At 35.4% G+C, this 14,527-nt stretch overlaps 1 protein-coding gene across 6 annotated transcripts in view; it reads left to right on the forward strand.

Annotated features, from left to right (window-relative positions):
• Positions 1 to 14,527, forward strand: part of LOC102509889 (transmembrane protease serine 11F) — a 66,603-nt gene that overhangs the window by 38,252 nt on the left and 13,824 nt on the right. For 4 of the 6 annotated variants that reach the window (XM_032459070.1, XM_006194029.3, XM_032459049.1 and 1 more), the window contains 4 exons: positions 441 to 559; positions 8,654 to 8,718; positions 10,393 to 10,556; positions 12,853 to 12,891. In XM_032459070.1, the coding sequence (XP_032314961.1) occupies positions 509 to 559; positions 8,654 to 8,718; positions 10,393 to 10,556; positions 12,853 to 12,891 (319 nt within the window). In that variant the 5' untranslated portion in view covers positions 441 to 508. The remainder of the gene's footprint in view (positions 1 to 440; positions 560 to 8,653; positions 8,719 to 10,392; positions 10,557 to 12,852; positions 12,892 to 14,527) is intronic. The other 2 variants (XM_032459059.1, XM_032459065.1) reach the window with 2 other exon arrangements.

Consider the following 14,527-nt stretch of genomic DNA (forward strand, 5'->3'; position numbering starts at 1 on the left):
GAAAACAATAAATACAGGTTTCTATCTAACTAAGCTTATCAGTAGCATAGAAAAAAGTGATACCTTGTTCAATGTACCTTCATAATACAGTTTAACTATGATATATCTATATTATAATTCTTTAAGGAAATTGATCATTTTTACATGACTGTAAGCAATTGCCTTCAATATGTGACTTTTCATTGTATGTTGTTTATCTAATTCTATAAAAATTTCTATGTGGGTAAGCACTATAAATGAGTGTTCTGAAAGTATACTTTGAGATCTGAATTTTCTACTTTAGCTGGGTGCAATAATGAAATCATAAAATATTTGAAAACTGACTATAATGTATTTTGTACTAAGAAGAAATAAGCTGCATTATAGTAAACCTATTTCCTGGAGATGGGGGACAAGTACTGATAATATCTAAGCATAGATATTTTATTTTTACCTTTCAGATGATAAGTCATTCTATTATCTTGCCTCTTTTAAAGTTACAAATATAAAATACAAAGAAAATTATGGAATGAGAACCTCAAGAGAGTTTATGGAAAGAAGTCATCAGATTGAGAGAATGGTAAGTCCAATAGAAACTTTGAAAGTTTATGAATGTTATTTTTCTGCCTTACTTTGTGGTTGTTGTAGGAACTTAGCTGCTCCAAGCTCGATTTCTTCTTCTGTAAAATGAGGATAATAATATAGTATGTAGGTCATATGGCTGTGAGGATGAAATAACTTAATGTATGTAAAATATTTAGGATAATGTCATGTACATTTAATGTATGTAGATTAGAGTAGGCAACTAATTAGTACCGGAGGAAATTACTGGCTGAAACAGATATTCTTTCTATTTTTAAACTCTTGATTTTCTTTCTTGGTTCATTTTCCTGAAACATTTTAACATAAGAATATATGATTGCTATCTTTGCCTTATCATTTTGTTTATTTTACTTTTAAAAGCACATAAAGGGTCACATACAAGGATGTGTGCTCTGATTCTTATCAATCTCAAACTTAGTCATGCCCCTCAAATATTTTGGTTTTCCTTGAAAACTGAGGCACTTATCAAGGCATTTCTAATTTTTAAAAGTATATTAGGCAAGTTAAATCCTTACGTATCATAGCAGAAACTCAACTAGAACAGTCTTTCATTTTCTGTTCAATGAAAATCATGTCTATGGAGACCACAGATTTCTTTAGCAGAACCCAGGGTGTTAGCCTAGAGTGTACTTTTTTAAGCTTAGGAGTTATTCTGGAACAAAGAAGAAATGGGTCTATAGAAAAGGGAGTGAATTAGTGTGATTCTTTATGATTAGCTACTGACACTACCTCAATTAAAGGATGAGGAGCTAAGCACTCCCACTCTTTACTCACTGCACTCTCCTTTCTCTGAATTATTAACAACGTAGAAGGGCATATGCATTTTATTTGGCTATTTATCACTATACAAGTTGATTCTAAATGTTGAAAACCAGCAGAGTATTTTCATTTCCTTAGCTATTTAAATGGTGTTTGTCATTTAACAGAATAGTATTTTTTACAAGTCTGTTGCCATAGTTCTTTCCTTTTTTTCTTTTTATTGGGAGGTAGCTTTATTCAGAATTATGTTTAGATTATTTTATTTTTAAATTGAAATATAATTGATAGATAACATTATATTAGTTTCAGTTTTACAACATAATGTTCAATATTTTTATGTACTGAAAAATGATCACCACCATAAGTCTAGTTAATATGCAACAACACATAGTTTTATATAATTTTTTGTATAGTGAAAACTTTTAAGATTACTCCCTTGACAACTTTCAAATGTACAATAGAGTATTATTAACTATAGTCATTATGTTATACATTACATCCCAGGTCTCATTTACTCCATAATTGGAAGTTAGTACCTTTTGACCACCTTCACCTTTTTGCCTATCTCCCACCCCTCATCTCTGGCAACCACCAACCAATCTGTTCTCTATCTGTGAGTTTGGGTTTTTTCCTTTGTTTGTTTGCTCATTAAGGTTCCAAACAAGTGAGATTAAATGGTATTTATCTTTCTCTGTCTGACTTACTTCACTTAGCATAATGCCCTCATGGTCCATCAATGTTGTCACAAATGACAAGATTTCATTCTTTTTATGGCTGAATAATATTCCACTGTATGTATATGTCACACTTTCTTTACCCATTCATTCATCAGTGAACACTTAGGTTTGCTTGCATGTCATGGCTGTTGTAAATACTGCAGCAGTGAGCATGGGGGTAAAGATATCTTTTTGAGTTAATGTTTTCATTTTTTTCAAATAAATACCAGAAGTGGAATTGCTAGATCATATGGTAGCTCTAGTTTTAATTTTTTGAGGAACCTCTGTACTATTTTCTAGAGTGTAGAGGATCAATTCACATTCCCACCAACAATGTATGAAAGTTCCCTTTTCTCCACATCTTCACCAACACTTTTTATTTGTTACTGCACTTCTTGGGCCATTCAAGGAATAATGCGCCAAGAAACAAGTTTGAATAGATAGACTCACTCTTTTTTTAAGCCATTTTATAGTATCTTCAGATATTTCCAAGGTCTCAATATTTCTTTATTTTTTTAATTCTTCTTTCTTAAAACTTTGTGCTCCCTGCTTTAGTTTGAATTGGTTGCTTTCTACCCCTTCACAGAGATAAATGTGGGTCATAACAGGACTGCTCTGGTGTGTGAGACCCAGTACTTCTTGCATCCCATGTTTTCCTTGATGTTGTTGGTGGGTTATGTACTCAAGTACCTTCCGTAAGAAAAAGAGCATGAGAAGTAATATTTCTGACTTACTTATGCCAAGAGAATCCTTTATTCTGTATTCCATTCAGCTGATAGTTTGAATGTAAAACTTCAAATTAAAAATAATTTCTCATCAGACCATCCAAGGCCTTGCTTCATTTTTATTACTCTGTTACATGTGGCTGAGGAGAAAGTATGTTTTTAGGTGATCTGTTCTTTCTCTAGACACTTTATACTCTACTTTTTAGTCTTCTAAAATTTTGTAATGATGTGTCTTGGTATTTTGTATTTTTTCCTTTCGTTCATTTTTTAAATCCTTACTTTCTGTTTAATTTGTTTTGCCAAACACAGTGAAAACTTCAGTTTGACTAATTGTACAGAAAATAGTATATTGTGCAATTTGACTCTCTTTATGTAAATGGAAATATATTATATCCTTCTATGAATTTATTCTTTCACTCAACATTGTGTTTTTCACGAATTTTTCATTTTGTTGCATGCAGCTCTAGGCTCATTTATTTTCACTTCTGTGTAGAATGCCCTAGAAAGAATATACCACTTAATTCATTTTATGATTGCAAACATTTGGAATGTTTTTACTTCTTATACTTATGAACAATGCAGGTAATGCATATCCTTACATGCCTCCTATTCCATGTGCTAGAGCCTCTCTAGATCATAAACCAAGCACAGAGTTTCCTGGGTCACAGGCTATACTCAGACTCAACTTTAGATTATGATCAGTGGTTTTCCAAGGGGTTTGTAGACATCTGCATGACCACCAGTCGTGATAGTGTTTTTGAGTTAGGCATTTAATTTCATTTTTTCCCCTATGCAAATAAGCATTTCTTTGAGCGCCACTGATTGAACAGTCAGTCCTTTCCTGGCTAATCTGCCATGCCATCACCGCCCAAATTCCAATTTCCATGTACAACGTGGGATGTTACTGGGCTCTCTAATCTGTTCCATTGCTCAGCTTGCTTTTCACTGTGTTGATATCACAAGTCTTCAACCTCTACAGTTTGAAATGTGTTGATACATGTTGTATTAGTTTCCTAGTGCTTCTGTAGCAAATTACCAAAAATTAGCAAGCTAAAACAACAGAAATTTATTTCCTCACAGTTATGGAGACCAGAAATCTGAAATCAAGATGTTAGCAGCCTTGGGAGGCTCTAGGGAAGAACCCCTCTTTGCCTCTTCCAGCTTCCAGTAGCTTCAGGCATTTCATGACAGTGACTACATAAATCTAATCTCTGTCTCCATCTTCATCTGGCCTCCTCCTCTGTGTTTTTGTGCTTCTCTGCTCTGAGGAGGGCACTTATAATTGGATTCAGGGTGTTTCTGGATGATTTCTCCACAATGTTTTCATCTTAACTACATCTGCAAAGACCCTCTGTCAAGTAAGGACACATTTACGTATTTCCAGAGTTAGACATATCTTTGGGGGCCACCATTCAACCCATACACCTGGATTTATCATCATCTTCTTCAGGAATATAGTGATTATTCTTGTTCTTTTTCTTTTCCATACCAAGTAACACACACACACACGCACACACACACACTTCATATTGAGATTTTGACTTAACTAAATAATTGACATCACTTACTTATACTTATTTACTGTATTTCAATAATACCACAGTGTTTTTCTAAAAGGTCCAGTTAACCTTTCTTTAGATTTATTGTTGTCGTTATTTGGTTTTTTTTGGTGTTCGTGTGTGTATGTACTCAGTCATTGTTAACTGATATCTTTTCAAAGTACACTTTTTTAACTGGTTTTTACTAGTGTATAGAAATGTGACTAGCTTTTGTAATTTCTCTTTTCACCCCTTCTTCTTTTTTGTATTTAATGTTTCCAAGTGCTGAGTCTCTCCTGGAGTTTTTTTAGAGCAGATGGACTCCCCTTCTGGCTGAGTTCTCTTGATCCATAATCTGGCCCAGTGGTTCTCAATTGAGGGCAATCTTGTTTCCCAAAAGATATTTGGCAATTCCTGGGGACACTTTTTGGTTGTCACACTGAGAGGAGGAGTGCTATGGCATCTAGTATCTAGAGGCTCTGACTATTTCTCCAACTTCTATACTCCCCTCCTTGCTTACTGTCCTCTGCCCACAACAGTCCTCTTTGGGATTATCTACAAATTCTCTTCCTTCTGCCTGGAATTTCCTCATGATCCTACTTTTTGTTGCTTACTTCTTATGATCCTTCAGATGTCATGTTACCCCCCTGGAAGTAATTATAGACCCCTGGCCATTATCCTATAATACCTTCCCATACTAGTTGCATTTTGTATTTAATTCTTTTTATTCATCACCATCTGTCTCTCTATTCTATGAGCCCAAGGACCACAACTTTTTGTTCATACTCTTTATCAGGTATTGTCACAGTGCCTGAAACATAGGACATTCCTAATCAATTGTGTTGAATGAATAAATACATGAGAAAAAGGGGACGTGACAGGATACAGTCAAAAAGTCTTGAAGCAATGCAAAAGCCAGCATTTTTTTCTTCACACCATTGTTTAAGATTAACCATAGCTGGAGAGTTAATCAGTTTATCAAAATATTGTTGTGCACCTCCTTTGTGCAAAACTGTGAAAAATGCCAAGGTCTACATAATACAGTCCTTTCCCTATCTGGAGTCTATAATATGATTTACACATGGAAATTTATGCATGTAAAATAATACAAAAAGAAACTTGAGATAACAAGATGACATGACATATGAGATTTTATAAATATAAGTGTTGCCACATTGCAGAATATAATTGTCAAATATATGACTCAAACAATAAGTATTTTAGGGGGTTTGAGGAAGTAAAAATCCCTTTGAGCTAGCAGGAAGCCTTCTTGGAGAGAAAAGAGAAAAGCAATCTGGTTTTTTCAGGTATATTTGCCCGCTGCTGGTACATATTCCCGACAGGAGCAGGAAATCTGCAGAACTTGTCTGGCTTACTTTCTTGGGTGGACCCAGAAGGGATTTCTTAGCTGTCATCCAGTAACTACTGATCCTCCATGAGGGCTTAATTTGCATGCAGTTCCCAGCCAGAGGGAACATACAAGCTCAAATTTGCCAAAGACAGTAACTGGGTGTACTATTAGTCAGAGCCATACATATTGTTTCAAATGTGTTATTTTGTTTTTTGATGCTGGAGTTCAAGCCAAGGACTGCAACTGGTATCTGATTTTAAAGTGAACCTTTAATTTTTCATTTTACCATGGGCTTAGTCGCAATCTTGTTTTAAATGGAATAATCTCTAGTAAAATAATCTATTCTTAGATTTGGGCTATAAAATGGGAAGGGTACAATTAATTTTTGTAATCTGGATGAACTATAACATTACTGAGATCCCAGTAGAAAAATATAAACACGAATTAAACTTCTCCAGAAACTGGTTACAACAAGGATTATGTGTCTGAAGAGAAGTAGTCCCCTCAGCCCTATTTAGCTAGAAGCAAAAAGGAAGCAACCTCCCAAGTGGTTATCTTTTATGAGGTTTAGATTCAGGAAATAAAAGGTATTTGGAGGCCTTCTTTAAGAGTTTCCTGCCCCAAGACCTGTCTACCCTCAACAATCTAAACATCTGTCATCAGGCATGTAAGTAACTCAGGGCTGTCAGTGTCACTTAATGTACTTAGGAACACAAGCTCTAGAGCCAAGTATCCACCACTTCCTATGCCACCTTAGACGAGTTAAGTTTCTGAGCCTCAGTTTCTTCATCTATAAAATGGAACTGATGATAATAAAGAAAATACTCTCTTCATGAGATGGTATGAAGTTGACAAAGGAATTGGTCCAATGCTTACCATGTAGTATGGGCTTAACACGTGTAAGCTGTTATTAGTGGTTACACCAATACTGTACTGTATCAGAATCTACCCATTTTTTAAATAGAGGTTGACTCCTCAGGGAAGCATGGTCTTATTAATATCATATTTTGGTTTGAATAGACTCTTGATTTTTTTTATACTCTGATATGACAGAATCCTGATCCTTTCCCAAAGTGCTATTATGTACACAGAATTTCAGGGGACATTTATATTAAGTGCTGGAGATCTTAAAAACAGATTTTCTCCTTGTTCCTTGAGAAATGGAAATAAAATGAACTCAGAAAAGCTTAGTGAAATCATAAGTGACTTAACTCAGAACTGATCCAAACCCCTGGAATGACCATCCATGGTGGGGGGGTCACCACTGAGGTCACCTCCAGGCTTCCATCTTGCTTTAGATTCCCATGGATTTCTAGTTACCCTTGACAACATGATTTACAGACAAAACAAAAACAATGCGTCATTATCTTCTTCCCTTTACCGTATTGTTGATTCTTAATTACTCATTAATTCATTCATGTATTTATCTGTCAAACATGCACTGAGTGTTGCCTATGGAAGGCAATATGCTAAACACTGAGGATACAAAGATGAATCAGACACACTCCCTGCTGTCACACAGCTCACAGTCCAGAGTGGGAACGACAACTGTACACCAGTGTGATAATCGCTACAACAGAATCATGTGCAAGATGCAGGGGTGGCCCAAATAAAGAAGTGTTCAACTCTGAGGAAGGCAAGTCAAAGATAACTTTAGCTGTCATTGGAGAATAAGAGAATTGTCATTGAAGAAATTTGCCCAAGAAAAAAGTGTACTGTAGGAAGAGGGAAATGAATGTACAAAGTTGTAGAGGTGTCAACCAATCCAGCAGGGTTAGGAAAGAGTAGATAATTTAGAAGATAAGATAATTAGCCTTGAAGGTAGGGGTGAGGTGAGGCCAATGAAGGGATAAAATTGTGGAATTCACACAGAGAGAGACATTGGGTTTGAAGCAGGAGTGTAATATACTCAGATTTGTACTTTAGAGCTACCATCCTGACTGCTTGTGTTGTGGGGAAGCACGTAAGGGGAGGAAAGATAGAGTAGAACCACATACACGTGCCAGGGAGGGGACCACTGCAAAGGCCCAGGCACAAGTTTTGAAGGAGCCGATTTTCAACCATAGCAGTGGGACTGAAGGATGGGAGGTAGATTCAGTATTTAGGAGCTAAAATCTACTGAGCATTGTCACTAGAGGGGTCAGGGAGAGGGAGGCAATATTCCGTCTTCCCAGAGGATGTAGTAATTTGGGGGCAAGATATACTATGGAAGTAAACCTGTATGGACCTGCAGTTTCTGACTTCTGACTCTCAGTCCAGTGCTTTCTCTTTTCTTTTCTTTTCTTTTTTTTTTTCTTTTGTCTCTTAAGACTGTGCCTCAGCAGTCTTCTTGGAATCAGGTCCCTTTAGGAAATCAGTTCTCTGGACATTCAAAATCCTTCAGTGATTCAGACTGGAAAAGCTGAGTAATAGAATGATGACAGTATGGAGTGTGGTGAAACATTCTGCCTGCCAGAGAGATGACTACCAAGTGAGGGTGTCAGAGTCACAGATGTTTACACAGTGTGTCAAGTGCTCTCCCAATGGAATAATCACTTAAGACGTCAACAAGTTGATAGCAATAGTGGACTAGATGCCATATTCAAGAATAAGGCAAATGTAGGATGGGTTTTCTGAAAAGTGAGGAATGCTGCCTTAAAAAACAGCACAGATAAACCGAAAGGAACATTATCAATAGTTTTTAACATGCCAGGCAGGGTGTGAAATGTATGACATCCATTATTTCACTTATTCTTTAAAACAACTCTGAAGCAGTTAATGCCACTATCCCATTTTACAGAGGTTTAGGAGAATCAAACAATTTTGGTAAGGTTGTTCATTTTATAAGGATTAGAACCCAGTTTAGTCTTACCAATGCAAATCACCATTTCACAAGCCTGTGAATAAACCGAAATCCTTGTCTTTGCCTCAAGACTCTAGCTAAGATGAGAAGAAACACTTTTCTTAAGACTAATATTTACTTTTAAAATGTTTTCTATCCAGATGTCTAGGATATTTCGACGTTCTGGAGACGGTCGGTTTATCAAGTCTCATGTTATCAAATTACGGTATGTAAATTTGGTTTGCAACTTCAAGTCAGTACAGCAAAGAGGCATTTGATCATCACGATTGCTCTGCATCCCTGAGCAAATCTCTGCAAGAACACAAAGGTTTCATAAATCCTCAGCAGCCCAGCTTATGCTGCCTAGCCACTTCCCACTCACGACAGAAGTGCTCTATGACAAGAGACAATGTCAGTTATTAGATTTTTAAAAAGGGTACTCTCCAAGAGAAAAAAATACAGGAAGAGGAGGGATGGTGCTGCTGACACACCCTGCTCCTTAAACTCGGGGCTAAGTAGAACTTAGGCCAGTTATTTTTGATTGTCCTCACGTTAAGCCTGCCCGAGAATCAGACTATGACTTTTTCTGCAGTAAGGTTTTCCTTTAATGCTACTGCATTTTTATTATCAATTCTAATTCCTTCTCGTGTTTATGCTCTGATAAAGGGCAATATACATAAATTGAACATACACTTGTTGTCAGAGACTAAAATAAATTACTAGCATTCATCCTGAATATGCTGTTTATAGAATGTCCAAAAGGCTTGGCATTTATTGGAGTAATATATCTTGTTTTCTATTTTGATGGAAGTTTTAAAACTTTTTTGGATATCATTCAATATACAGATATACATATATCTATAATATTTATTTGTCTGCTTTACTTCTTGATGGTAAAGTAAATATATACAGATATATGATTAAGGAGCCCGTGCCTCTTCTTTCCCTCTCTTCCTGCCTACTTTTGTTTCTTCCTTCTTTTCCTTCCTCCTACCCTTCTTCCCTTCCTCTCTTCCTTCCTCCTTTCTTTTTTTCCTTCCTTCCTTCCTTCTCTTTATATATTTCAAATTAAATTCATTCTCAAAAGGCAACTAGACCTACACATTACAGTGTGACTTTATATATCTGAACTTATCAAATGATTTCCCTTTACAACTGCTTTCTCCAATCATCCATGTATCAAACACATATTAACTGACTACCAAACCCCAAAATACCAATTGCTTGACACAATAAAAGTCGACTTTATTTCTGTGGTACAGTCCAAGGAGTTGGAAGTGACAGTGGGGGATGTGAGTGCTGGTTGGAGTTGTGGAAAGGAACTGCCCACCAGGTCTTCTGCATCCGGTTGGCAAATAAAGGAAGAGTACAAGTGTGGAGTTTGGCACAGAAGGTCTTCAGGGGCAAGGCCAGAAAGTGGGGTACATCATTTATGCCCACATTCTGCTGTCCAGAATTCACTAGAGAGTTTCAATAAACCTCATGGGAGGATAGGAAGTAAAATCTAGCTGTTGTTCAGGAGGCAAAGGCAACCGGGTTTGGTGAACACAAATCTTGTCTCAGCCTTAGCACAACTGAAGAATAATGACCTTGGTTACAACACTGGCTCAGAATGCCTTAAAAAGCAAATCGTTTAAGTGCATGTAAAGCATGATTTCATGAACAGCTCCTCCTCCCACAGCCTCCTCTGGACTATGAGCTAAGTAAGAGGAGAGAACAATTTTTTCTAGCTGTGAATCTTAGCCAATATTTCTAGAGATAATTTAGAAATTTGATATATATATGCCATTCATTATGTTTCTTTAAATTTAGTGTGAATCTTAGTATGTAAAAGTAGTTAATGGTTGGAAACTGGCTTTATTGTGATTATCTTTATTTATCTGCGTTTTTTGCTCTTCAGACCAGATGAAAATGGTGTGAATATTCTTATAGTGCTCATGTTTCGATACCCATCTACTGATAGTGCTGAGCGAATCAAGAAAAAAATTGAAAGGATTTTATATCAAAGTCTGAAGACAAAACAGTTGCCTTTGACTATAAACAAACCATCATTTACACTCACATGTAAGTCCTTTTACATCTTTGTGGCTCCCTCCCTTTGCAGTCCTCTTTATTTTTCATAAGAATTTAGGTCGATGTGTTCTTTCATTTCAAGAATTCACCCCTGATGTACATGTACCAGTGTGGAATAAAACTAAATTGAAAATTCACATAAGGCAAAGTTTAGTTTTATAATTTTTTTTCATATTTGACTTGAGGATTGCTATGGTTTTAAAAATTTCCCCCATCTATTAATTATCATGTTGGATCTTTCCAAAGCATGAAAGGGTAGGTATTGTTTTCACCATTTTAAGGAAGCTAGACTCAAGGAAGATGTCAGACAAGGGACTAGCAAGCACTGGGGTCAGAACTAAAGCACAGGTACCCTGACTCTCAGGGTCTTTACAGGTCAGTTCTGGGGGTTAGTTTCTATAGTATCAAAGAAACAGACGTCTTTATGAAGGTTGACCCCTGTTGGAAGAACCACTGACATGAACTATAAAGAGGTTTTCTAGATTATTTCCAATTTAAAACAGGTTTTTTTTTTCCATCTCCTCATTGATTCCTCACAACATAAACTCAGGAAAGTTGTCATTTTATTTTCCCCTCAAAGTGGAAGAAAATGAAGTTTAAAAAGGTTATGAAACTAAAACTACCTCACAGCTACTTGGAATCCAAACTGAGAGGCCTTTCTATTTTTCTGTGCCAACACACAATTAGAGAAAGTAAAATAATGTGTTTCAAGTAAGACTTCAAGTGCCAAGGTCAGGGATTGTGTCTTTTTATTTTCTTACACCTCTCCCTAAACTCTAGCATGTGTTTCACAGGCAATAGGTGTTCCAGCTCTATTCACTGCTCCCAATTAAGTATTTCCAAGTGCAGTTACTTCTGACTTAACATCAAAAAATGAGGCTTGCCCTTTGGACCTAGAGTCTTTTCCCCTCCCAGCCGCCATGAATTTAAGAAACAGATTGTCTAAAGTTAATTTCTCTGTCATTAGAAATCAGGAATATCCTTTGAATACATTTTGAGATAGAATCCCCACACACAATAGTCTTCTTCAATGAAGGAATCCGAAATAGTGAAGAGTATGGTATCCACCTTTATTATTAATCAATTATATTCCAAAGGAAAATGTGATATTTTCCAGCACTCTATAAATGGTAATCTCAAACTAAATCTCGATCCTGAGAATATAATTGCCCCTAAGGCAATTACATAAGCTAAATATAAGCATGATTATGTGAGCTAAAGTAAAATATTCACTATAAAAAAGACATTAAAATTGTAGAGTTCCTTATTTTATAATTGTTAAAAGTAATTTTTCAGCATTTTTAGTGATGTATACTGACTTTTTATTATAAAGGTTGTTTTAATATCAAAAAAACCCTGTATTTTCTGACTCTCCCCAATAACTAAAATTCTACTGCATATATTTTCTTCTGTCTCATACATAGCTCTTACTAAATAAAGAGAAGTGAAATGTCCAGGAAACTTCTTATAGGATTTGGGGCTCATATCCCTCTCATGGGAAAGTCAGTATTCTTGAGAAAATCATTATATATTTTTCTACTTTCTTTCTAACAAATAAAACAAAGCAAACACCAAACCACCCAACATCCAATGAAACTGAGCTTAAACGAACACTAAGATATGTTTGAAGGGAAAAAGATGTCACACAGGGAGGCATAAAATGGAGGGAGAGACTGTGGGCTTGGCTGTATATGAGAGTTTCAAGCCTCCAGTGCCTGCTGCCTGAGCTACAGTCTTCTCATATTCACCATGAGGAAGAGTCCTCCATGAGAGAAGGCCATCGACCTGCAGTTACTGAATTCCCACCCTTTGTAGACAAGGGCCTGGAAATTGGGCTGGGAGGGGTCTGGGATGCCTTTAGCTCCCTACAGTTACCCTATCAACAATGGCTGCCAGGCATATGCCTAGCACACATAGGCCAGTACACCTGATACAGTGAACACGGATTATGACGGGAATTGGAGATTGCTTCCTTGAGTTATACTGGAGCTCCCAAAGAATGAAATCAGGGACATTTATCTTTATCATTCTTTCCTAATCCTAATTTCTTTCTCTGACTTCTTAGCAAAAATCAGAAAATAAAATGCTCTCTTTTTATTTTAAAGTAAAATTATACATTTTGGACCAAATCAGAGAAGAGGGATATTTATATGTTACTTGGTTATGAAAAATACCTTGAAATTTGGATGCTATGGATAATAAGTATTTCTTACAGTAACCATTTGAACATCACATGAAAATAAGAACATATTCTTCTACCAACTGATTTATGCTTTGTTTATTCCAGCTATTGACAGCAAAAAGATGCAAAATCTTCTCAACAGCCGTAAGTCGCAAAGCTCACACTTAACTGACCATTTCACAGCCAAGAAAATGAATAAAAGCCACAGAAAGTTAGAAGTAGAATTTACCAAGTTTTTTTGAGGAAGTATAATGGGTTTAACATTATATAAGTTTCAGATGTACAACATAATGATTTGATATTTGTTTATGTTGCAAAATAATCACCACAGTAATACCAAGCTTTTAATTCTGTTTCTAAACCACTTAGTCTTTTAATTCTTTTATTATTGTTAATATTTAAGACATATAATTTATAAATTTACATCAAATACAATTTTTAGTTTTGTGACTTACAGAATGTAAGTCGTAAAATGATTGCATAGTATTCTTGATATTATGACACGTTTTTAACATTCTATTTTAATATTTTATTCAAATATTTATATTTGCATATCTCTCATAATTCAGGAGTGTATTTAAGGTGTTAATCAGTTAGACTTCTTCCTTTTAGACTTTTCAATTTTCTTGTATTTTTGTTGAAATGTCTGGTATGTACATTTTCTGCACTCTTTCCAACCCCACTTTTGTACATATTTATGGTCTTTTGTGGACAAATATATGTCTATTAAAAATGTAAGGACACTGGAAAACAATGAATATTCTCTATATGTAACATGCAGCATTTAACATATTTCCCAATATAGTTAACGCTCATATATTTGTTATTTTCATTTGTTTTCTGGTTTTTGGTAAATATTTTTCTTCCATTGCACCTGTCTTTTTCTGTAATACACATTTTGTTGTTTATATCTTCTTGCTTGCCTTTATGTTTGTTAAATCCACAAATGAACTTTTATTTCTTAGTTATCAAACTAAAGGTTAAAGTAAGAACTATGCATAATTAAGAATTCACATTCTAAATTTTTCTTCTCAACTTCACTAGATCTTCCAGTCTTTATTAAATAACTTCACAATTTTACTTATCACTGATTTTTACCTACTCTAGTAATATTCTTTTTCAAAATATCATGTTCCATTTTATCCCAAGTTATAATTATTTACCCACCACTAAAGTCTCCTGTTATACTTTTACTATTTCTCATTCTTGAGCCTTGATTTAGAGACACCTTTTTGCTTGTTAACCTATCTTCAAGTTATTTTTGAACAAGAAAATCATACAGATGGTATATTTTCTGAGAAATTGCAGGAATCTTTCCATTCCTTTATCTCAATGTTTTATAGGATTATTGGACCATAAACTTTCCTGAATAATTGTAAACACATTAGTCCACTTTCTTCTAGTGTTTTTGTTATAGAGCAGAAGTCTAGGGCTGGTGTGACTTTTCTTCTTATGTAGGTTATCTTTTTGGTTCTTGGATAAAGGTAGGAAATCTTTATTCTGTAAGTTTTTTTGTTTTTGTTTTTTTTGTGAAGAGCTCTAGATATGGTTGCATTTGCCACTGAATTTTGGCTGGGACAGTGAGCATTTTCAATCTGTACATTATTTTTTTCTCATTCTGGAAAAAAGTTCTTCCACTGTAAATTTGATGACTGATTCTGTTCTTATTTTTTCCCCTTCCTCAGGAACATGAACAATATCATAGACTAAAATTTTTCATCTGCAATATGAAGTTAATAACACCTAGCATAGAGAATTGTTGTGAAAATTAGGGAAAATA

This window comes from Camelus ferus, chromosome 2 (assembly GCF_009834535.1).
Source record: "Camelus ferus isolate YT-003-E chromosome 2, BCGSAC_Cfer_1.0, whole genome shotgun sequence".
Taxonomy (NCBI): domain Eukaryota; kingdom Metazoa; phylum Chordata; class Mammalia; order Artiodactyla; family Camelidae; genus Camelus; species Camelus ferus.